Here is a 24,381-nt window from a genome sequence, read left to right as displayed (position 1 = left end):
AAAACCCAAGAGTTATTGTTGAAAAGCCTCTATATCCTCAACGTGTGACTGTGCGGTTTATGGTCTGGCGGAGTCATTGGACCTTACTTTTTCGAAAATGAGGCTGGAGCAACAGTTACGGTGAATGGATTGCGCTATCGAGAGATGATTAATTATTTTTATGGCCGGAATTGGATGGTATTGATCTGGACAACGTTTACTTTCAACAAGACGGCGCTACGTGCCACACAAGCAACTATAATTGTAATTATTTTCCTCCATAAGTATTCTAGGCATTGAGGAACACATATATGGTAGTTAGAACCAGAATTTCTGCACTGAAATAAACCTCGACATCCAGTATTACGTAGTGGAAACCAAAAGCTTATCAAAGCCATCAATTCTGGACTATAAAATGCATCATTTAGAATTTCATATAGAAATACCAGTTCAGTGAAAATCCTTCTGTCAGACAATTTAAGCATATTCATTTCATTTAAAATAGTGTTGTAGTTCAACAAAATTGCTGGAATACTCTTTAAAACTTAAGAATTTATTGTGTATTCTTTCAATAGCTTTTACATGAATATTCTAATGTGGGTTCCAGACGGGAGAATTGTATTTAATTTGACGTATAACAAAGGCAAAATATAACATTTTAATACACTAAATATTGTTGAAATTTCTAGTTAACCTAGTTATAAATCCCAACATTTGTAAACCCTTGTTAGAGATAACAAAAGAAAGATTTGATTGGAAAATGATGCCTAAGTCTTTAATTTAATTTAATTTTACGTAACTTACCTACGTAATATTAATGTAGGTTGAGAACGTAACGAAGCAGAATTATTACATTTTCTCTAATTATCCAAAGAATAAAACCAAATCGAGTTCATTGGGGTCAATCAAACATAACAGAATAATTACATAACTAACTAACTAACGATGAGGACGGACAAACAACTCGGTCTTGGCACAAACTCCTTGCCTCATTCACATTTATACATCGTCTCATATACTATTCTGTTATTCTGACTTTTGACATGGCCTTACAAGGGCTTCCTCGGGCGTCCCCGACTTCCTCTACCTTTAACATTAACTAAATAACTAACTAACCATCACGCCGTTTCCCCGCAGGGGTAGGCAGAGAGGATGGACCGCCAAACAACTCGGTCACACCACACACTTCTTGCCTCATTTACATCGTCTCACACATACTCTTCTATTATTGTGACTCTTGACATGGCCCGACTCGAGTATCTGATTCACTTGATCGTGCCATGTCTACCTCGGGCGTCCCCGACTTCTGCTACCATTCGCATTTGCATCATATATCCTCCTTACACTACTATCTTCGCTCATTCGTTCTACATGCCCAAACCATCTAAGCGTCCCTTTCTTAATCTTACTCATTACGCTTACATCAGCCTTGCACTCTTTGCGGATCTCCACATTCCTCACACGATCAAACATGGTTTTACCACACATACGCCTCAGGGATCTCATTTCAACAGCATTTAATCTACTTTCATCCTTTCTTTGTCAGTTCCATGACTCACTTCCATACATCAAGGTGGGTACCAGCACTCCGTTGTGGACTGCTAACTTCGCTTCTTTTTACCTTTAACATGTGCGTTATATATTCTCCTTATACTCCTTTGTTCTTTCATTCGCTCTACATGTCGAAACCATCTAAGCGTCCCTTTCTTAATCTTACTCATTATGCTTACATCAGCCTTGCATTCTTTGCGGATCTCCGAATTTCTCACACAATCATACAAGGTTTTTACCATACTTATGCCTCAAGGATCTCATTTCTACAGCATTCAGTCTACTTTCATCCTTCCTCTGCCATACATCAGGGTAGATACCAACACTCCATTGTGGACTGCTAGCTTCGCTTCTTTGGACAATCTAATGTTGAGAAATAATAACATAATACAAAACGCTTTCCAATTGAAATACTACATTGTTGAAAGGGTCATTGTTCTAAATAACTAGTGTTGAAATTTTCATACGAACCAAGTGATTGTTCTATATACGACTATCTATAAATAACCGTAACTACAGATGTGATAGTTTTTATATAATAATAACAAACACATGAACATTAGTAGAGGTAGGTAAGTGTATTTGTAAACTAACAACAAAATTCGTAATAATATAAATACCCACAATATCACAGAAACATATATATAGGAGCAACATTTCTTTCTAACTTATTTTAAGGGTTATACTCATCAATGTAATATATATGTAATGTATTTTTGGTGACCGGAAAAATCATCACAATGATAATTCATCACATCTTTAAAAAGTTATATAAAGTCATGGAAAGTGATGAAACAAAAACTTAATTAACTGGGTTAAGTAGGTTTAACTCGATGATTTTTCCTTCATAGTCCTCCATTGAGTTTTATATAAATAGAGTCTACATTCCTTGCAACATCAGTATGAAATATTGTTATCATGCGGGAAGTAGGAAGGTGAATGTGGCGGCTGTCGATGTGGCCCGAATCCGACTGCGAACGAACTCAATGAAGAGTCGAAGGCAGTAGAAGGTGACCGGCCTTCAAATGCTCCACGAGTTTTTAACATTAATAAGTCAATTTACACGACTAATGATTATGGTAAAACACTACTTACCGATGAAAGATTATACCATTGCTCTCCCTATATTTTCCAGTTCGACTTGTACAATTTCTCAGCGTGCATGTTGGCGTACCTGTGCCCGACGAGTGCTTGATAGCCCGTGATATATCACATCGGACAATGATCCGATATGCGTGGCCCGTACTTCGAACGCCAAAGCTGACTATCTATATACCTCATTGTTCATAGTTTTTTTCAGATTACGAATATCTATTTTAAGCGCATCTACAACCAATCATTGATTCACTTCCGTCTTCTTGTGTATTGATGTAAGAAAAAACAACAACACTAAAAAATAATTATTCATCGTCAGCTGTTCGTCACTAGTACTCATTAGAGTCAGTAACATTTACCTACTTATTTCGTAAAGGTTTTTTGCTGAAACATCATCAAACGTTGGCATTTTATATGTCAGTCATCAATAAACTTTGTGTATGTCATATGAATTATACCCGTTTTACACCATGCTATTTCATCTATTTGTCTATTCGGGATGAAAAAAGGCATGGAACTAAAAAGCCTGGAAAGAGCATTAGTGCGATTTTGTATGAATGGCATTGAAGCCAAATCTAGGGTCATGGGAAATTGCCTGGTACCCATCTTGAATGACTAACTTTTGAACTTATTTGTGTGCGAAGTGGTGCATAAAGAACAATTATTATTCAATGTTTGTTAAGCTTGTGATTTTTGGGGGGTGTTTGATGAGTCAAGGAACGGGATAAGTCTTTTAAAAAGTTCAGTAGGTTCTGGCGTTTCTCGTACATCTTCCTCCTCACTCCGCGGCTTCGAAATGTTCTAGAATTGCTACGTCCAGGTGCTTTTCAAGTGCATGGAAAAAAAGTACGTATTCTATTTTGTTAGTTGGTATGCTTGGTTCATTAAAATGAAATCCCTCTTCTGCAATGATAATATCAGCTTAAAACTAAGGCAGAGAATGCTAAAATGTTATGTGTGGTCGGTCTTGTTGTATGGATGTGAAACATGGACCTTGAAAGTAAATACCATGAACAGGTTAGAGGCTTTTGAAATGTGGCTTCACCGGAGAATACTCAAAGTACCATGGACCGACATGATCACCAACACAGAAATTCTCAGGCGGGCTAGAGCAGAGAGAGAACTGCTTAGATTAATAAAAATCAGGAAAATTTCATATCTGGGTCATGTACTTCGAGGGGAGAAGTATCACTTGCTCCAGTTAATTTTGAAAGGCAAGATAGAGGGTCGCAGAGGGCCTGGTAGGAGACAAATGTCTTGGCTGCGAAACATACGAGAGTGGACCGGCATTAGAAGTGTGGAGGAGCTATTCCGGGCAGCGCAAGACAAAGAGACATTTTCAAGAGTGATCGCCAACGTCGGGGGGACCTGATACGGCACATAAAGAAGAAGAAGGTATGCTTGGTACCACAGACATATGAATATATAGACTAGAAATTAAAGGTGAGGGGTAAAAACAACTGTTGAAGAACGAAGGGGGTAAAGCTGACTGTGATTCATCAATAAATCAATCTGACAGTATATAGGCATCTCGCATTATAATATCACCATTTAGTTCTTAAAAGTAAAATCTGCTTTTGAATGAATAGACATTTTTACATGGGAGCGCAAATTACTCGCCACGTTATGAACAAATTTGCGAAGTCCAAATTCGGCAAAAAAAAAATTCTTCTATTTTCAGAGTCGAATATTTTGTTTACGTATTTAGTTAAGACACTTTTATAAGTGTTCATAATTTACTTCCCAGTAACAACGATGCGCACACTTGAGAATCGCTACATTCGACCAGATGTATCTCGATGTGATAGTATATGTTTCTACAACTGATTCATATTATACGATGTGAATAAGCTTAAAATGATGCTTACATATGGAATGTAATACGACAATTGGGTTTATTCTCTTTTTCACATCTATTTTTACAAGTTTTCATAGCACAAGCCACTATTTTGCCATGTTATTTCATAAAATGCCTCGACGCTAGTTCGAACAAGAATGATGACGTCACATTCTCAAGATTCACGGGAAGCCATACGCGAGCCCAGCCGGCTCCAATGGAACCGGTATGGGGAGTGGGGAATAATACGCTTTTAATCACTTAGGGCAGGTCTACTAATATTCATATGTCTATGCTTGGTACCGATTTTCGTACAGTTTAAAACCTTTCCTCATCTGTGGTGTGTATTTACTACACATTGCTTCTAATAACTTTAATAACTCTATAAATATAATAAATTCTGGGTTCAGATTTAAGGTATTCCTCCGTTATACATTTATGCACTGAATTAAAAAATAATATATTACATAGTTTTCAAATTCAATTAAAAATCAGAGTTTTTTGTTAAAAATCGGGAACAAATACACCAATACAATCAACTGTGTGATACTAAATACGCGAAGAGTGTGCGAGGAAATGACACGCTATTGATGTCCCGCATTAATTCGTTATGCAGGAACATGAGACATCCACACGTCTGCATTTGTCTTTTCATTTAGTCCATCGATACCTACGACCGCAAAGCTGTGTTTGTGTTAGCCAGTTGGCCGCGAGCCGTCGTTAGATGTGGACCCCTCTCACGTTTCTTTAGCATCTGCCGATGGTTTTTTCATGTTTTTAGCAATTAAATTACAATTATTATCACTTTTGATATAAAATATAATAAACATAATCGATTAGCTATGAATATTCATATTTTTCCCATATTAAATCGCTTATTTTGAGATGTGTATTGACTACACAGCACCGTAACGCGTGTATTTTTTTAGCACAGTAAGGGAAAGGTTAAGATGGCGTACATTATTAGACATCAGTCATCTCTCGTCATTTTACGTAACTTAATACCAATGTAAAAATGTAACTCCCACCTATCTATTGTAAGTTTATCTGGTCCTACAATGAGTTTTGTAACTCATTCTAATTCGGGATTGCTCTAGCGAAATATAAAAAATAAATAAAATAAACTTACATTACAAGTAAACAGAAACATCGATTGGATAATGGCCAAGCACGTGACACAGCTTATTTTCAAGGGGTTATGATTGAGTACCGTCCCAAAATATTATTTCTTTTCTTATGGCAAGTATCTGTAGGAAATCGTAAATATGAAAATAATAATCGTGTAACGAGAAGATATTTCGTATGGGTCCTGATATGAAAAAAAGGATGTTGTAAAAATAGTTTTAATTTAAATTTTTCGTTCAGGCGAAGCTTAATGCTAAATCATTATTTTGATTAATTTTTATAACGAATTGGTAAACATTACGATTAGCAAAAAATATGCATTATATAAATTGAAGATTTTCCTATCGTTTCGCTTGAGTGGAATACAAATAAAAATAATAAATTACTCAATAAAAAATATAAATGTAAACTACTAAAAAAATCTATTGTATCAATAGAAATGTTTGATCGCGTAAAGGTAACAACTTTTAAAAAATACCGTAAATAGCTAAGATTATCTGTGACAGTTTCACTTGATTAAATTTTTTGCTTTCCCATAAAATTATTTACAAAATAAATAAAAACCAGTTTTGTGCTTGAAATCGAACGTTTCTAGACTCCGTTTGTCAAGCGATTTTAATGCCTATTACCTACAATATAAGGTGTACCTAGAATATACACATTTTTGGCTTGTAGCTTCCTCTTATTGACCACACACTTTTAACATTTGCAAGCCATACCGTGAATATTAAAAAACCTGTATTTGAATTAGATTGCCAATCAGGCAATAACCCTAACTAACAATCAAATCATAAAACAACAACAGCTGTTTTGAAATGGACATTTCGATAATGCCCATCAACACTGAAACACCCAATTCCTAGAAGTGTGATCTGTACCGACTTGAACTTTTGAACAGTGGACCTCGTGTCCAAAAAAGTAAGTTTCTAATTTTCTCTTCTCAAAACTCTCAATAGTATAAAATAAACTTCTGTCTGTTGTGCGCTCGGTTCTTCTAAACTACGCAACGGATCTTGATAGGGTTTTCACTGGCAGTTAGAGAATTTATTCCGGAAGGTTTATAGATATATAAACTTTTTTTTTTTTTAAAAGAAAGACAAATATTCCCGGGTTACGAATAACCTGACAATATTTGAAAATCTCCTACTACCACAGAAGGAAGCTGAAAATGTTGCTTGTGTTGTGATGGAGGACTTAGCCAGCCGAGGAATTGAACACACTACGCCTGGGTGGGACCCAAACGCGATGTCAACTCGGCCACCGACCGGTTGACATGCATATTATATTTATAGAAAGTGCAGAAAAGTCGAGCAACGCGTATTTGATAAACCAAATCTATAATTTCATCTGAAATCATACGATTTGCAAGGTGGTATCTAAATACCTACCTACCATAGACATATGAATATTAGTAGACCTGCCCTAAGTGATTAAAAGCGTATTATCCCCACTCCCCATACCGGTTCCATTGGAGCCGGCTGTGCTCGCGTATGGCCTCAAGTGAAATTTGAAAACGTGACGTCATCATTCTTGTGCGAACTATGGTCGAGGCATCATCGGTTCATTTTACGAAATAACACGGCAAAATGTTGACTTGTACTATGAAAACTTGTAAAAATAGATGTGAAAAAGAGAATAAACCCAATTGTCGTATTACATTCCATATATAAGCATTATTTTACTTTATTTTAAGCATATTCACATCGTATAATATAGATCAGTTTTAGAAACATATACTATCACATCGAGAAACGTCTGGACGCGAAACACAAAGCTGGTTGGTTGCTGGGAAGTAAATTATGAACATTTATAAAAGTGTCTTAACTAAATACTTAAACGAAATATTCGACTCTGAAAATAGAACCGAATTTTTTTGCCAAATTTGGACTTCGCAAATTTGTTCATAACGTGGCGAGTAATTTGCGCTCACATGTAAAAATGTCTATTCATTCAAAAGCAGATTTTACTTTTAAGAAGTAAATGGTGATATTATAATGCGAGATGCCTATTTACTGTCAGATTGATTTATTGACGAATCACAGTCAGCCTTACGCCCTTCGTTCTTCAACAGTTGATTTTACCCCTCGCCATTATCTTCTCGTCTATTAATTCCTATGTCTGTGATACCGATCAATTTCTAGTCACTAGAGAGGCTAATGAAATTGATTGCAGCTCAGGAAGATAAAATTGATCTTACATCAGACACGAAGACACGCCCACAATACGCTTCTATCTTTTTATCTCCTCGGTGCCCTTCACTAACCTACCCAAATATATGAAAGTAGATAATGTTACAAAATCTATGTCAGATGGCAAAAGAGGGGAAACGGCACATCGCTAGTAATGAATACATCTTGTGTAGAGAAATTTACGTCGCGATAGCAAAGAAAGACTAATACATAGCAATGGTGGGCGGTGGTGGTGACAAGGCGATGTGCAACAACAGTTTTCAACACAGTGTTACGTCGCATAGATGAGATTACCACGTCTTCTGGTTGTATAATATAATGGCTCGGTTTTGTGGGTCGTCCGCAAAGTGCCGACTACTAACTAACTAACTAACTAACTAACCATCACGCCGTTTCCCCGCAGGGGTAGGCAGAGAGGACGGACCGCCAAACAACTCGGTCTTGACACACACACACACTTCTTGCCTCATTCACATTCATACGTACTCTTCTTATTATTCTGACTCTTGACATGGCCCGACTCGAGTATCTGATTCACTTGATCGTGCCTTGTCTTCCTCGGGCGTCCCCGACTTCTGCTACCATTCGCATTTGCATCATATATCCTCCGTACACTCCTTTCTTCGCTCATTCGCTCTACATGCCCAAACCATCTAAGCGTCCCTTTCTTAATCTTACTCATTACGCTTACATCAGCCTTGCACTCTTTGCGGATCTCCACATTCCTCACACGATCAAACATGGTTTTACCACACATACGCCTCAGGGATCTCATTTCAACAGCATTCAATCTACTTTCATCCTTTCTTTGCCAGTTCCATGCCTCACTTCCATACATCAAAAGTGCCGACTATACTGCTGCCAAATAGAGACGAGATACGACAAATAAAAAAACATCTTAGAATTTTGGGTATTCCAGTTAAAAAGGGGTTGGCAGGCCGTTTCCTGATAAATGTATATTAAATTCATAATATATCGGAACACGTGTTCATGCTCCTGCATTTATCTTGATAATATATAATGACGAAATGCGTAAAAAGGATTTTTATATACACGTGTAGTGATATGGTGATAAAACAGTCGTATTAAGTAAAAAAATCAACAAGAAACTTATTATAAGCAATAATTAGTCGCCTAAAATATCAATACAAATTGAAAATATATCCAGAGTAAAGATAAATTGAACCTTGTCTTATAAACATTAGTTTATCATTGAAAAAATAATATTATTTGACAAGTCAAAAATATTTCACCAATAAATGAAGATATAATATATCTCGACGCCATCTAGTGAGAAATTTAGCCCTAAAAATGCCTTTCCTACAAAAATAAAGTTGGTTGTTTACAGGTGGAAAAAATATAATAAGCAGTAATTGTTGATTGAGGTACTAGTACATGTTGAATCATTTGGCGGGTTGGAAATAAGCCGACATAGCTCAGTGGTTTCAGAGCACCTGACCGGACATCAGAAGGCACGGGTTCAATTTCCGTTGGCGGCATTTATTTTTACTCAGGAGATATTTTCATTTTGTATTGATATTTCAGGCGACTAATTATTTGTTATCCTTTATGCTATGCATAAAATCTTGTCTTATAAACATTAGTTTATCATTAAAAAATAGGAACCTTATTAATTCATTCGTCGAGGGCCTGTAATCCCGTTTTTAACCGCATTACGAAATATCAAGAGATTCTTAATAAATTAGCAATGCTCATCTTTCTCCGTCCATGATTAAATATTAGATAATCTTCACGAAAAGTTATTCCGATATAATTAAAACTTGATTCCATAAAAACGTAAATGCTGTCTATAATCGATGATTTTAACAATCCACAGATCAATCCAAATAAATGCTTCGTACGTCTACCAATCATAACTGTGATGTATGGTAATAAGTTGAGTATTTAATCTATAGATCGCGCTTTCTTGTCGTATAACATGGCCGATCCATCTTGCACGCCTTTCGGGCAAGGTCCTGGGGCTCTATTCCTAAATCGAGGGCGCTCGTAATCGCCGTCGAAAGTACGTACGTTGGTCGTCGTTGCTATTCCCGAAATTGGTCGAAGGTACATACTTCGACGCCAAACGTCAAAAATCATTCCACGCAACAACTACTGGGTATAAACAGTAGAAACAGGGCAGCGAGTGGTAGGTTGTTGGCGTTTCTATGGAATTGGCTGTCGTCAAAATCTAGTCTAGCTGTCAATTTTTGTTTTACCGCGCGGATTCCGCAAATGTAAAAGTGGGTGAAAATTTCCCACTTACTAAGTCTTTATTGGAGCTTACAAGCTCAATAAGGAAGTTGAGTGAAAAATATTTTGACTTATAAAAAATATGTTCATGTAGATCAAAAAATATCGATTCTAAATATATAAATATATTTCTATATTATTATTCTTACAATTAGTTAAACGTTCTTGAAAAAGCATTCAATAGCAATATACTGTATACGCTCCACGATTGGTCGAAAGAATTCTGTCGTCACATGTGTCGTGACTTGTACGTACAACGGAACACCTATGGTGCATCTCTTTCTATTACATGAGAGATGGTCGATTTAGATGAGAGAGGTGTATAGGCCAAAGGTTTATTTGGGTTTGTCAAATATATGTACGTATTTGTTATTATTATTATATGAAATGGATTTCTAAAGATACATATTCGTATAGTGCTTTATAATAATATGTTGTTTATTGCATAACTTAGATGTTTTTATTATTATACATGTCACAAAGCATGTGATACACTTCAGGCCGCCGGCCGCTCAGAAAAGTCTCACAGTGAACTGGGCTGTAAACCGTTATTTTACTTTTGGTCTTTACTTTTCTGCGCGGTGGTCCTGAATTCGCGCGGGGAACGTCAACAAGTAGCGACGGCGATACCGTACAAGTACCGTATCGGGCGTGAAAAGCAAATATTCTAACTTAAAATATTAATTTAACTATGAAATCTTACGGCCGCTGTTCCCAACTTTTTAATCGTTATCTAAGTTCAAATCTTTGTTTTTGCTAAGCCAAGCGATTTTTAAGCATTTTGCAGGGAACGTTCGATTTGCGTTGTTCCCAATCATTTTATCTTTGAAAATCTTAAGTAGCCCCACACACTACCGAACATTAGCATAGACAATAAAATGACATCAAATTAAAAACTTTCTATGTTTAATTAATATTAAAGAGTTAATTATTGTAGCTCTTATTAATATACATTACTTCTTTTAAATACCGTTATCTATAAACTGGTATTTCATATTTTTTAAACTAACGTATATAATATATTAAAAATAAAGTGACAATTTGAACGTGATGCCACAATCGGGACTTCCCATTTGATTTGGCAGATCGACGTAAGTTTTTTTTCCGTGCGACAGCAAAACAAACACAAACAAATCTTAAAATGGAGATCAAAGCAAAGCGTGCGAAGAACTTCACACAAAATGATAAGATGAGGCTGGTAGAGCTCATTACATCGTCGCCGGCACTTTTATCGAAATCAACGGGCGGTCCGAGTTATTTGTTGAATACGAGAGTAAAGGATGCCGCTTGGAACAACGTTTTAGTCCAGTTTAACAGCGGGAGCTCATCTCAACGGTATGTGATTTATCTTAATAATATTTGGCTAATTTATATAGCGCCGTTTTCGTGAGAAATCACCTCAAGGGCGCTTATATAATATTGTGTCTTCTTCAAATTCAGATGAAATTAACAAGCTTCATTTTGTCCCTCAATTCTGTTTCGTATCTCGGGTTTTCCTAGCTCAATTCTGTTTCGTATTAGAGCGAATGAGACATATATTATGACGCGAATGTGAATGGTAGAAGTCGGGGATGCCCGAAGAAGACATGGCACGATCAAGTGAACCAGATACTTGAGACGGGCCATGTCAAAAGTCAGAATAACCAAACTGTGTATGAGACGATGCTTGAAGGGAATGAGGCCAAATTATTTCTTCTAATCTTTTAAATCATTGCAGATCGCTCGTTGCTCTCAAAAAGGCTTGGGACAATTTAAAAAGGGAAGCCAGAACACAGAGGGCCAGCATCCGTTGCCACATATTTGGTACTGGGGGAGGGCCCAGCCAAGATGTTGAGGACCCTGTATTATTAAAGGTCGAAGCAGCAATTGGCATAAGTTCTTCCGGCCTGGAAAACCAGTAAGTTTAAATTTTTTTTCTTTTTAACGCTCTTTTATTGGCCGTTACATAAGAATATTAAAAATTACTTATATAGTATTATACATAAATGAACTGCCTCAGTAATAATCAGATGTGGTGGTTAGTACCAGAATTTCTGCACAGGAATAAATCCCAACTTGTAGTATAAAGATGGTTTGGGCATGTCGAGTGAAGAATGAAGAAAGTAGTGTAAGAAGAATATTTGACGCAAATGTGAATAGTAGAAGAAGTCGGGGACGCCCGAGGAAGACATGGCACGATCAAGTGTATCAGTTACTTGAGACGGGCTATGTCAAGAGTCAGAATAATAGAAGAGTATGTATGAATGAGGCAAAGAGTGTGTGGTGTGAGCGAGTTGTTTGGCGGTCTGTCCAGTGTCCACTGTACCTACCCCTGCGGAGAAACGGCCTGATGGTTAGTTACTAGTTAGTTAGTTTTGTAGTATTACGTAGTGGAATCTGAAAGCTTATCATGCATTGTACATTGTAGTTGGATTGTGTATGTTACTTCTTGCTTGCTAAATATTATATGATTTTACTCTCAAGTCCTTCTATTGTATTTTGAAAGGTTTGATTCAAATGATGTGAGCGAGCCAACTACCAACGCAGCCAACTCTAACACGGTACTCGTAGGACAGCATCAACTGGAATCAGTAGAGACTGAGGACTGGATATTGGTAATTTTATTTAATTTTTACTGACTTCTCAATCACATTGAAGGATAATATATATAATACTATATTTAAAAAAAAAATTATAAAATATCTTACCATCAAATTCAACAATAACTTTGAATGTACATTTCAAACTTTTCAACAAAAGGAAACATATACACAGAATTTTAAATAATAACATCGACTGTACTTAACTTGTTTCCCTAATTCATGTTGATATACCCTTAAGACATGCGCGCCACACAGAACTATTCCACACGCTGAATTACAAAACGTTAAATAATATTTGCCTAAACTCTAACATCGACATTTTCTCCGATTCACTGCCCAAATTTAAAAAGAGCATAATGTCAATAATATAAACAGTTCAATGTGCATACATCATCACTTCCCACATCACCACTTCTCACATCACCACTTCTCACATCTACAAACATACTCACACATACAACACACACACCTACCCATTACGCACATCACCCAATAATTAATAAATATACATACCATAAATAAGACACTACAGAGAAACATATCATAGGTACCAACCATGAAATATTATTAATATCTGTAAATTTTCTCACCAATGTGATCAATGTACTGTTTGTTTCTTTATAAATAAATATGTCAGTTATATTTGAATTTTGTTGATATTCTTCTTATCTTTTGTTTAGGAAGAAAATCCGATTTTCACATTTCCCGAGATGTCGGTTCAAGCTGTCCCCCCATTAACCGTTCAGAGTCAGGCCATTCATCCCGTGATGTCGGCACCAGCTGTCTCCCCACTGCCATCTGAAATTCCCCCCACTCCAGTTACGTCCTCACTAACCGTCCCCCCTTCAGTTCCTAGGAAGGCGTTCAAGAGGCGGCTGTGTTTGAAGAAATCAGCGAAGGACTCTCTTCTCGCTGATTTGCATAAAATAGCAGCCGCCAAGCTTGAAGCGGAAGGAACGAGAATTAAGGACATGCAAGACATGGAGGCGAAGGCAAAGGTCCAGTCAGAAATGACAACAGAAATAATTTCTACCAAAGCCGCCCAAGAAAAACTTGTTTTGGAGATGATACAAGAGGAGAGACTCGCGAAGGCAGCGGAATGGGCAATTCGCCATGATATATTAAAAGAGCAACTTGCCGTTGTAAGGTTGGAGAGGGAGGCCAAAGAGATCACCCTAAAGAAATTAAGAAGTGGTAATTGTTTTGTTTACTTATTATTTTTATTTAAATATTCATCAAACTTATTATCTACTCTTAAAGAAATACTTATTTATTTTCTTAAATAGAAAAAACAAGAAATAGCAAGTAACACTCATTTTGGATTGCAGGTTCAAAAACATACCAACTACGAGTAGTGCTCATACATTGTACATATTATTTGCAATCACGTCTCTTTTTAAATTTGCAACGTTCCCCGCATTGTTCAATTCTGCGACATTGTTTGGAACATCGTCAACGCCATTGATCCAATCTTGTGGATGTTCCTCCCCACGATTGATGCATATGTTATGCAGAACTCCACATGCGACTATCACTGCCATTGTGGTGTTGAGGTTTAGTCGCAGGCCGTTCGATAAGACAGGAAACCTCCTTTTCCATAATCCGTATTGTCTTTCCACAACGTTTCTGGTTTTAATGTGTCTTTCATTATAGTTTTGTTGGACAGGTGTTTCAGGATTCCTGTATGGTGTCATGAGATATGTCTGAAATAAAACATTAATATTTTTGTAATAATATTATACTGTTTTCTTTTTCAGAATGTCCTTAAAATCGAGCAACTGGAGCATCTGCGAACGATGCGCGTTGAAATGTGCATTCTTCATTTAATAATTTTATATAACTTTGTATGTTTTTAAACTTATTCTTACATTTAACATTACCCAATAACATTTTTGTAATAATAATTAAATTAGCGCCATCTGTGAACGCGGAGATTATGTACATTCCTTACTGATTTTTCAAGTTTTTAGGAAGATCTTGTTTGAAAATCATTACATACTATGTAAACACTGAACACAATATTTTAAAAGTTATGTTATGCAAATGTCTCTTGTTTAAAAGTCATTAATTAAATTTTTCTTACATACCACATTGCGAAATAACTTTTTGCAATAGTTAAATTATGAAAAGAGATTATAACGTACGTTCCTTGCTGATTTTTCAAGTTATGTTTTTAGGAAGATCTTGTTTGAAAGTCATTACATACTATGTAAACACTGAACACAATATTTTAAAAGTTATGTTATGCAAATGTCTCTTGTGTAATTAATTAAATTTTTCTTACATACCACATTGCCAAAAAACTTTTTGCAATAGTTAAATTATGAAAAGAGATTATAACGTACGTTCCTTGCTGATTTTTCAAGTTATGTTTTTAGGAAGATCTTGTTTGAAAGTCATTACATACTATGTAAACACTGAACACAATATTTTAAAAGTTATGTTATGCAAACGTCTCTTGTGTAATTAATTAAATTTTTCTTACATACCACATTGCCAAAAAACTTTTTGCAATAGTTAAATTATGAAAAGAGATTATAACGTACGTTCCTTGCTTATTTTTCAAGTTATGTTTTGAAAATGTCCTGTTTGAAAGTTAAAAACTATGTAGACACTGAACACAGTATTTTTAATGTTATTTTATGCAAATGTTTTGTTTAAAAGTCATTAAAACTATATAAACACTGAACCCAGTATTTTTAATAATTTTTTTTTTTTTTTATATTTCTGACTTCACCTTTCAAGGATTGTTATAGGCTATCATTTAAAATTACAGAGAAAGGAAAGGTGAATATGAATATATTAATTTTATTTAAATGTGCATAATTCAGAATCGTATGGAAGATTGGATTCGAGTTCAGACTTTAGAATAGATGAGATGTTGAATGGGGGGGGGGGGGGCAATTTTAGATTACGCTTGGTAGAACAGAGTATATTTATTTAGAGAGCGACAACCAAAAAATATGTGATCTAAAGTTCCCACGTCTAAAGCACAGAATTTACAATCTGGATGGTCGAGGACGTGAATTTTAAAAAGGTGAGAAGGAACGGAACAATTTACTGACGTTATACAAATATCTTATTTGATTAAAACATTAAAGTTGTGTATTTAATACCTTTAATGGATATCCGCTGTCTCCTACGAGTACTCCATTTGGGTATTGGCCGGTCTCAAAGACCGCTTTGGCGCGGCAACCTTGGAAGATGAGCGAGTCATGCGTTGCTCCTGGCCACCTGGCTACTATGTCTCTTATCCTCATCTTCGCGTCTGATATTGTTTGGACATTTAACGAAAAGTATCCCTTCCGATTTCGGAAAGTTTCAGCTTCTGACCCGCCTGTTTTAGAAAGTAGATGGTTAACACAATACATACTTATACTTATTTGTTACTGTACAGAAAACAATGCAGGCACAACCAACACATGTATTGGTTTATTTGGTTTGGCACTTACCAACGGATTGGATTTTGATGTGAGTGCAATCAATCGCACCTATCACATTAGGGAATCCTGCAACTTCGTAAAACTCCCTCTTGACAATTTCGACCTCCTGTCCTACTGGCAATTTAATGTAAAGTGGTCTCAAGCTTGCCAAGGCATAAGACACTTTTTTTACTATCTTGCTGGTGGCAGATGGACTTATTTTGAAGAAGTCTCCATTTGTGATGTGGAAACTTCCCGTCGCATAGAAGCGTAATGCTATCAGCAACTGATTGCACGGTAAAATTGGACAGTTTCTAAAAAGAAATAAGGTATAATAACATAAAATTGATAGAATAGAAAGGTTTTCAGATCTGACATGAGGTAAGGGCAAAATAGTTCGCACATTGATCGCAAAAATGACACTTGCGTAAATAAAAACTTACCTTTCGCTTGCATAAGTTAAATTCTCCTCAATTAGGTTCAAAATATACAAAAAACACGTTTTCGTCATACGAAAACGGTCAAAAAATTCTTTGTCATTTAATAGTTCGATGTAATTGACATCCACACCCTGTCGCCGCCTGTATAACCCGATGTTTTCATCGATTACTTCGGCCCATTCCGCAATATCTAGTATATCTAAAATGTCTAAAACTTCTCTATCCATTTTAAAACGATAATGATAAATGCAACACAAAAAACTGAAAGGAGCGCGACTGTCGATTGTCAGAGTGACATTTGATCATTCGCGGTATTTTTTCACTCTGTCGACACTTTTTGTAACTAGTTTTTTCCTTACATATTGCTTAAATGGTTAATCCAGCTGTCCGGCTGGCTTAGACTGAGCGGCTTGCTTAAGCAATTATTGTGTGTTGGAATTACGTAGTGCAGTGGTGATTCGCTTAGAATTTGATTATTAGGATTGGGAACAGCGGCCGTTAATCAATTTTCTTTTTTTTTTAATAACATCAATTATAATAGACGGTTAACATTGGTAAAAAAATTACTGGAATTCCTTGTTGAAGAATTAAATTTTTTTCCATACATAATGCTTAAGCGACGTGGTTTTCACAGTTCTAATGACGTCACACTACACCCCGCCTGTTACCGCTCGGATTCCGCTCGTTTTGGCGGGCTTAATAAAATTTAAACTTTGAGAATTAATTTAACTATGAAAACAAACTTAAAAAAAAAAAAAAAAAATACCAGTATTTAAGTTTGAATGCGAACATTGATAAAAAAAAATAAAAAAAATGGACTCAACTTCCTTATTAAGAGTTGCTTTTGGCAATTTGTAATTTGTCCCGCAGCCATTTCTGTTTTGAATAACGAATAACTGTTGTCTGTTTGACAGTCACACCATAAAAATCCCAAAAACATCAGGAACATAGACAATATTCACAGAGGTGCCAATATAATCATCTCTTCTACCAACTTCGACCGTTCGACGCTCAAGAATACGTAAAATTGAAACATTCGAAAAAGTTAGTCGCGACGACTAGTAGTTTTTCACTCGAAGACGGCGCATACGAAAACGATTGATCGTTCAACTCCAGAATCGCAGGCCTGAGCAGGTGCCTTCCTCCTTCGATTCTTTGGAGAACCTCCTCATTTGTAATATGGTCTCTCCAGGAAATTCCTAACAGTCTTCTATAGGACCACATCTCAAAAGCCTCTAGTCTCCGTTTATCTCTTTCGGATAGGCACCATGTTTCGTAGCCGTACATCAAGATACTCTATACATAGGTCTTGATGAGGAGTATTCTCAGTTTTCTATTACATGTCTATATTATTCGATTCTATTATTTTCGACCTTTTATTGAATGCAAGCCTAGCCTAATGTATACGGCTGTCGACCTCGCTCTTAGACCGACCGTCCTGAAATGTTATTTTGCTCATGTTATACAAGAAGGCCTCTTGCATGTCGTAATGGAGGGTATGACCGAGGGGACCAACTCTAGGGGACGCCCACGCCGAGAGTACCTGGAGGACCTGCTGGTGGACGTGCGCTGCTCATCATATGCAGAAGTCAAAAGAGCCGCACAAGACAGGGAAGAATGGAAGAGGAGATTAGATGAAATTGCTGTAAACCAATCCCAGGATTGAAACCAGAGAGAGAGAGATGGCGCTAGTCATAAAGCTTGCTCCAGAGTCCGACAGATGTCGCTAGAGTGTAACAATTAATTGTGAGATGAGATTGACAGGGAACAAGCTTCTCGAACGAGAGAATTACCAACCCTCGGGTAATGAACAGTGTAGCTAAATCCAGATCTATTATTTGTAACGTAAATAGACACAATTCTAAGTAGAACCTTTTACTTTTTACAAAAAGTTACCAACACTTAAATCTGCAAAGAAAGGCAGATATAACAATAAACCAAAATGTTCTTACTAAAATTCGGTTGAGCCACACCAGATCTATCGGCGGTTGCACCTCGCCCAATGCCGGTGATCGATCTGTAGTACCTACAGGGGGCAATGACTGGTTAGGAGGTATTCGCGCCTCTAATGGCTATTATAGGTAGGTACTCACCTCTATTGGTATTGTCCTACACTAGTATATACTAGTAGTTGGTTGGCCCGGCCGCATATTTACAAAACCAAAACCATTTCAGTCGTAGTGGCGACTATCACAGATAAGCTTTTGTTTGTGTAATCCTAAGCATACCAAACCTTACCTAACCCAACCCAACCATACTGAACCTCCCCCTAACCTAACCCTAAACCTTAAACCTAAACCCAACCTGAGCCTAGCCTAGCCTAGCCTAGCGTAGCCTAACCTCCCCCTAACCTAACCTAACCGAACCGAACCTAACCTAACCTAACCTAACCCAACCCAACAGAACCCAACCCAACCCAACAGAACCCAACCCAACCCAACCCAACCCAACCCAACCCAACCCAACCCAACCCAACCCAACCCAACCCAACCCAACCCAACCCAACCCAACCCAACCCGAACCAACCCAAATGAACCTAACCCAACCCAACCATACTGAACCTCCCCCTAACCTAACCCTAAACCTTAAACCTAAACCCAACCTGAGCCTAGCCTAGCCTAGCCTAGCGTAGCCTAACCTCCCCCTAACCTAACCTAACCGAACCTAACCTAACCCAACCCAACAGAACCCAACCCAACCCAACCCAACCCAACCCAACCCAACCCAACCCGAACCAACCCAAACCAACCTAACCCAACCCAACCCAACCCAACCATACTGAACCTCCCCCGAAAGCGATGCACAAATATGACTTAATTAACTAAAGGCTCTATGTAGGTAACGAAATTTAAAAAAAATTAACCCCTGAAAAATAAGCATCTCTAATATAATACATACAGGGTGTATCGGCACGTACCCGACAAACTTTAACCAGCATAAGATTTTTTACTCCAAATATGCTAAGGAATAGCTGGTTAAAGTTTGTCGGGTTAGTGCCGATACACCCTGTATATTTTTCTTAATATTTAAAAAATATATAATATTATTTTATTGGTTTGACTGAGGAATGAACAAACCTCCACACGGACTGACTAAAATGAGTGAACCGCGCGAACCAACCGAGTTGGTTGATACTGACATTTATTTCGTATATTAACTGCTGTAAATTTTTATGATGTCATCCAATTTCTGAGAAATCTGTATGTGTACGCGCGTGTGTGTGTGCGTGAGTGCCACCGGTTGATAGAATGCATGGTCATCAACAACGAGATTATCTGTCGAGTTTCAGCTTGAACGGATGCGAGGAAGTGGGTTAGTTTACACATCCAAGATTCCATTTCATTAAATCATTCGTTTATTCATTCAATTAAGAAAACAAAATCAAAGAGGTCGCGGGTTCAAATCCCAGCGTGCGCAAAAAAATTTGCGACGATTAATTAGGGTTATTTATTAATTTTAAATAACATATAGTATCTATACTTGCGGCATATTCCAGAGTGGAAGATACTCTCAGTATCGCCCCGGTGTAAGACCAACATGTAGGATTAAACGTTGCTTGAAATGCGTTACCTGCTACGCTCCGCGTTTAGTGACCAGATCTGAATAGCCAGGTACTTTCTATACTTCATCTTTGCCATCTCCTTCCCCTCCCCACTATCTTCATCCTCGCAGCATACCCCATCTTGGGATGTCATTTTCACTGGCTCCATACATATTTCTAACAACGTTTCAATTCTGAATCGTGGTCTCTTACAGAAGAAACATAGAGACTATTGGTGTAAATTTAATTTCATTTGCTCACGCCGGTTTTCGAACACATCCCTTCAGGGTTCGTGCCTACAAGTTTACCACTCTGCCACTAAGCTCAAAAAATATATACATGGGGACGAACTGAGTAAACAAATACACAAGCCACTGTGACGAGGATGCGTTTACGTGACATTTGTCACATCAAGAAGCGTGCGTGAGACATTTATCACACAACGTGTCATAAATAAATCATATAGCTCTGACTTGTTAAAAGAAATTATTCCTAGAGCCAAGCAAAGCGTGACAGTTTTGCGCGTTTGTTGAATGATTGAATATTTAGTATGATTTTATCGTATTACGTATGAACTAAGTCAACTTTGTGACGGGCACAACATACGAGTAATGCTCGATTTACATAATAACAGATTATTGATTGAAATTCAAATAACTATTAGCCTAAGAGTTTTTGGGTTTTACCACTAAACGTGACATTTTGTAGCAGGGCTAAGGATTTTCCAATTTGTAATTTACATAATCGTGCCATAGTAAAAAATACTTTAATGGGAACTTAAGTAATAACAAAATTACAGCGACACGAATAAATTTAAAAGAAAAGAAAAATGTAGAGAGGACGCTGCAATCATTGCTTTTAAGGCGATGCCATACGTAGTAATGCAAAATCATGTGTTTTTGGTTTAAAAATTTGGTCGCCTAGAAATGTTTCAGATGCTTTAATTAAATACTGCGAGTAGAATACATCTTGCCCTTTGAAATAATCGAGTATTTTTTAGATCAGTCTTTTTATAAGCCCAGAAAAAAATAATGTAAATAATATAAATAATGAAAATTGCTAGTTCAAAATCTCCTACTTACGAACCCATTTTCGGTTATGATTTTATTGTATAATGTGGCAAATTAGGTTATTTATAAAATGATCGAAAAAAAAATTCATATTTATTCCTCAACATCCACAAAATGAAATAAAAGGCACTTTTTGGCCATGTTTTTTTCTTGCATAAATCAAAACAGGCGGATGGTATTAAGCGGAAATTTAAACCTTATCGCCATCTACGTAAGGGTTGTTATTGATAGCGGCTCAATTTAAAATATTACACGACGTAGTGTATCGCCTAAATGGCTGATTAAAAAGCAAAATTAAAAGAAAATGATTAACTTCTGATGATACGAAAATAGCGGTTTTTAACTGCTCCCAAACGTCTGGAACCATTGAGACTACGGCATGCCCAATTGGGATAATTTGTTATGCTGAAGGTAGTGGGGACGGAAATGATGTGGGAAGAAGAAGTACCTGGCTATTCAGATCTGGTCACCAAACACGGCTAAAGCCATTTCAACCAGCGTTTCGATTCTGAATATTTTTGAAAGGAAAATTTATATTTGAACTCATTGAAAGCGCGATATTTGCACCGCTTAGTAAGTAGGAAACGAAACCCAACTGAAAATATTTTGACAACCGAATGACAAGGGCGGCGTTCCTTTACTGGCCGCCAAGATTAGATTTAGTTGCACACCAAAATGCAACCTAACCTAACCCAACTATAAATTCTAAATACCTGCTATGATAGTGTTTTCCACAATTCCCAGCAGAGCTGTACACTTGGAAAATACATTATTAACCCAACTCGCATTCAAGGAAAATAAATTTACGATTTATAAACACAATTAATTAATTTCCATTTGGGAGGTTGGGAGGCGGGTATGGGTATCGCGCGCAGCCCGGGAACCATTCATCAGATAACCAAGACCTCTCCCTTAGGTCATCCCAAGAGGTCGGTTACGTTTGGTCACTTTGCAGGAGTGCCGTGGTTCATGAAGTGAAGTTCTTTACCAAAACTTCATCTCCTCCATTTTCAAATACCATCATAGTCTTAAATATTAAAAGGGAAATGATTTTCCTGTGTAGTGTTAAGGCGAAGCTTAATGCCAAATCACTATTTTGATTAATCTTTAAAACGAATTGGTGTACATTATGAATACCAAAAAATGTGCTTTAGATAAATTGAGGGTTTTCATATCGCTTTGCTTGAGTAGAAATAAAAGTACAAATAAAAAAATAAATTACTCAATAAAAAATATAAATGCAAACTACTAAAAAAAATTTTTTTTCAATAGAAATGTATGAAGGCATACAGGGAACAACTTTAAAAAATACAGTATTATAGCTAAGATTATCTGTGACATTTTCAGTTGATTAACTTTGTTGCTTTCTTATAAAATTATTTACAAAATAAATAAAAACCAGTTTTTGCTTGAAATCGAACGTTTATAGACTCCGTTTGTCAAGCGATTTTAATGCCTATTACCAACGATATAAGGTATACCAAGAATATACACATTTTTGGCTTGTAGCTTCCTCTTAATGTAAAAATAAACAAAGTATAAAAAACACATATATTCCAAAAGATATTACAAAAAAAATAAATATGACGATATAAATGTGGAGGTTTTCTTATGTTTGGAATTGTTATCAATAACGACATCATCATATGTTCAAGGCTGGAACAAAAAATCTAAAATCATAAAACATGAAATTATGGCAAAATATTTTCTAATTCTCCCTCTCCTATCGAAGGTTAGCCATCATCAGCGCTACCAGTAACTGTGAAGCAGCAATAACTCGGATAGCGCTGGCGCACAGTGGGCTGAAAATCGCCTTTCATAGACATAGAGACTTGAATTTTCAAGGGTATTTTTTTTTGCTAGAAATGGATTCTGCTGATCATTACTATGCTATCAAATGTCGTACGAAGTAATTGCGTGTACAAATGAAGGAGTTATAATTTTTTTAAGAAAAAATTGTATGGCGCTGACATTAAAAATGAGGCTATCTCTGGAATCATAAGGTTGGCCGTTCTATCTTTACACACAGATAATACTACTATTTATTTGTATTTTTTGACATACTTCATATTGTGGCGCAAGGTGCGATTATTTTTTTAAAAATCCTAAAGTAGAAAAAAAATCTTTTTTTTGTTGATGAATCATTTTAATGCTTAAATGCTTTACATATGAGTATGCTTTGTCTAGTTTACAATATTTTATTTACACTGCAAGCCAAAACACTGTGCACAGTGGGCTGAAAATCGCCTTTCATAGACATAGAGACTTGAATTTTCAAGTGTATTTTTTTTGGCTAGAAATGGATTCTGCTGATCATTAATATGCTATAAAATTTTGTATGAAGGAATTGCGTGTACAAATGAAGGAGTCATCATTTTTTTAAGAAAAATTTGTATGGAACTGACATTAAAAATGAGGCTATCTCTGGAATCATAAGGTTGACCATTATATCCTCACACACAAATATACTACTATTTATTTGTATTTTTTCGACATACTTTGTATTGTGGCGAAACTTGTGATTTTTTTTTTAAAAATCCTCAAAGTTGAAAAAAATACTTTTTTATGTTGAAGATTCATTTTAATGCTTAAATGCTTTACATATGAGTATGCTTTGTCTAGTTTACAATATTTTATTTACACTGCAAGCCTAAAAGCATTTAAGCATTAAAATGAATCATCAACATTAAAAAGGGTTTTTTTCAACTTTGAGGATTTTTTAAAAAATAATCGCACCTTGCGCCACAATATGAAGTACGTCAAAAAAATACAAATAAATAGTAGTATTATCTGTGTGTAAAGATAGAACGGCCAACCTTATGATTCCAGAGATAGCCTCATTTTTAATGTCAGCGCCATACAAATTTTTCTTAAAAAAATTATAACTCCTTCATTTGTACACGCAATTGCTTCGTACGACATTTTATAGCAGAATCCATTTCTAGCAAAAAAAAAAACCCTTGAAAATTCAAGTCTCTATGTCTATGAAAGGCGATTTTCAGCCCACTGTGTGGCGTAGTGAAAAAGTAATTTGGTCAACACGCCTATTTTCAGATGGAACGCGCATCGCGTAGATTTTTTGTGGGGTAAAATGATAACTTCGCTTACAAAAGTACGATAAGCAATTCAAACAAAATATTGGTTGACGCACTCCGGGAGATGAACTAGTAAGAAGCGTGACGTTGACATAATTATTTTATTATTTCTTTTACTTTCAGTTAAAAAGATAATTTTTTTTTAATATTACCTCCACACAGAATGAATGCACAGAGAAAACTTACTGATATAAAATATTGT

At 36.3% G+C, this 24,381-nt stretch overlaps 2 protein-coding genes across 2 annotated transcripts in view; one reads left to right on the top strand and one right to left on the bottom strand.

Moving 5' to 3' along the window:
• LOC149418808 (E3 ubiquitin-protein ligase AMFR-like) overlaps positions 1-24,381 on the bottom strand; it is a 178,672-nt gene that overhangs the window by 149,720 nt on the left and 4,571 nt on the right. The window lies entirely within an intron of this gene.
• Positions 11,120-14,749, top strand: LOC149418809 (uncharacterized). The gene is made up of 5 exons (XM_089638672.1): positions 11,120-11,364; positions 11,747-11,926; positions 12,515-12,623; positions 13,292-13,805; positions 14,369-14,749. Exons 1-5 carry the CDS (start codon positions 11,171-11,173, stop codon positions 14,377-14,379), a joined length of 1,008 nt encoding a protein of 335 aa, XP_089494798.1. The 5' UTR covers positions 11,120-11,170; the 3' UTR covers positions 14,380-14,749.

Source organism: Hesperophylax consimilis, chromosome 13 (genome assembly GCF_061612785.1).
Source record: "Hesperophylax consimilis isolate HC1 chromosome 13, BYU_Hcon_1.0, whole genome shotgun sequence".
NCBI lineage: Eukaryota > Metazoa > Arthropoda > Insecta > Trichoptera > Limnephilidae > Hesperophylax > Hesperophylax consimilis.
Note: the sequence above shows the minus strand (reverse complement) of the source record. Positions and strands in the feature narration are given on the sequence as shown.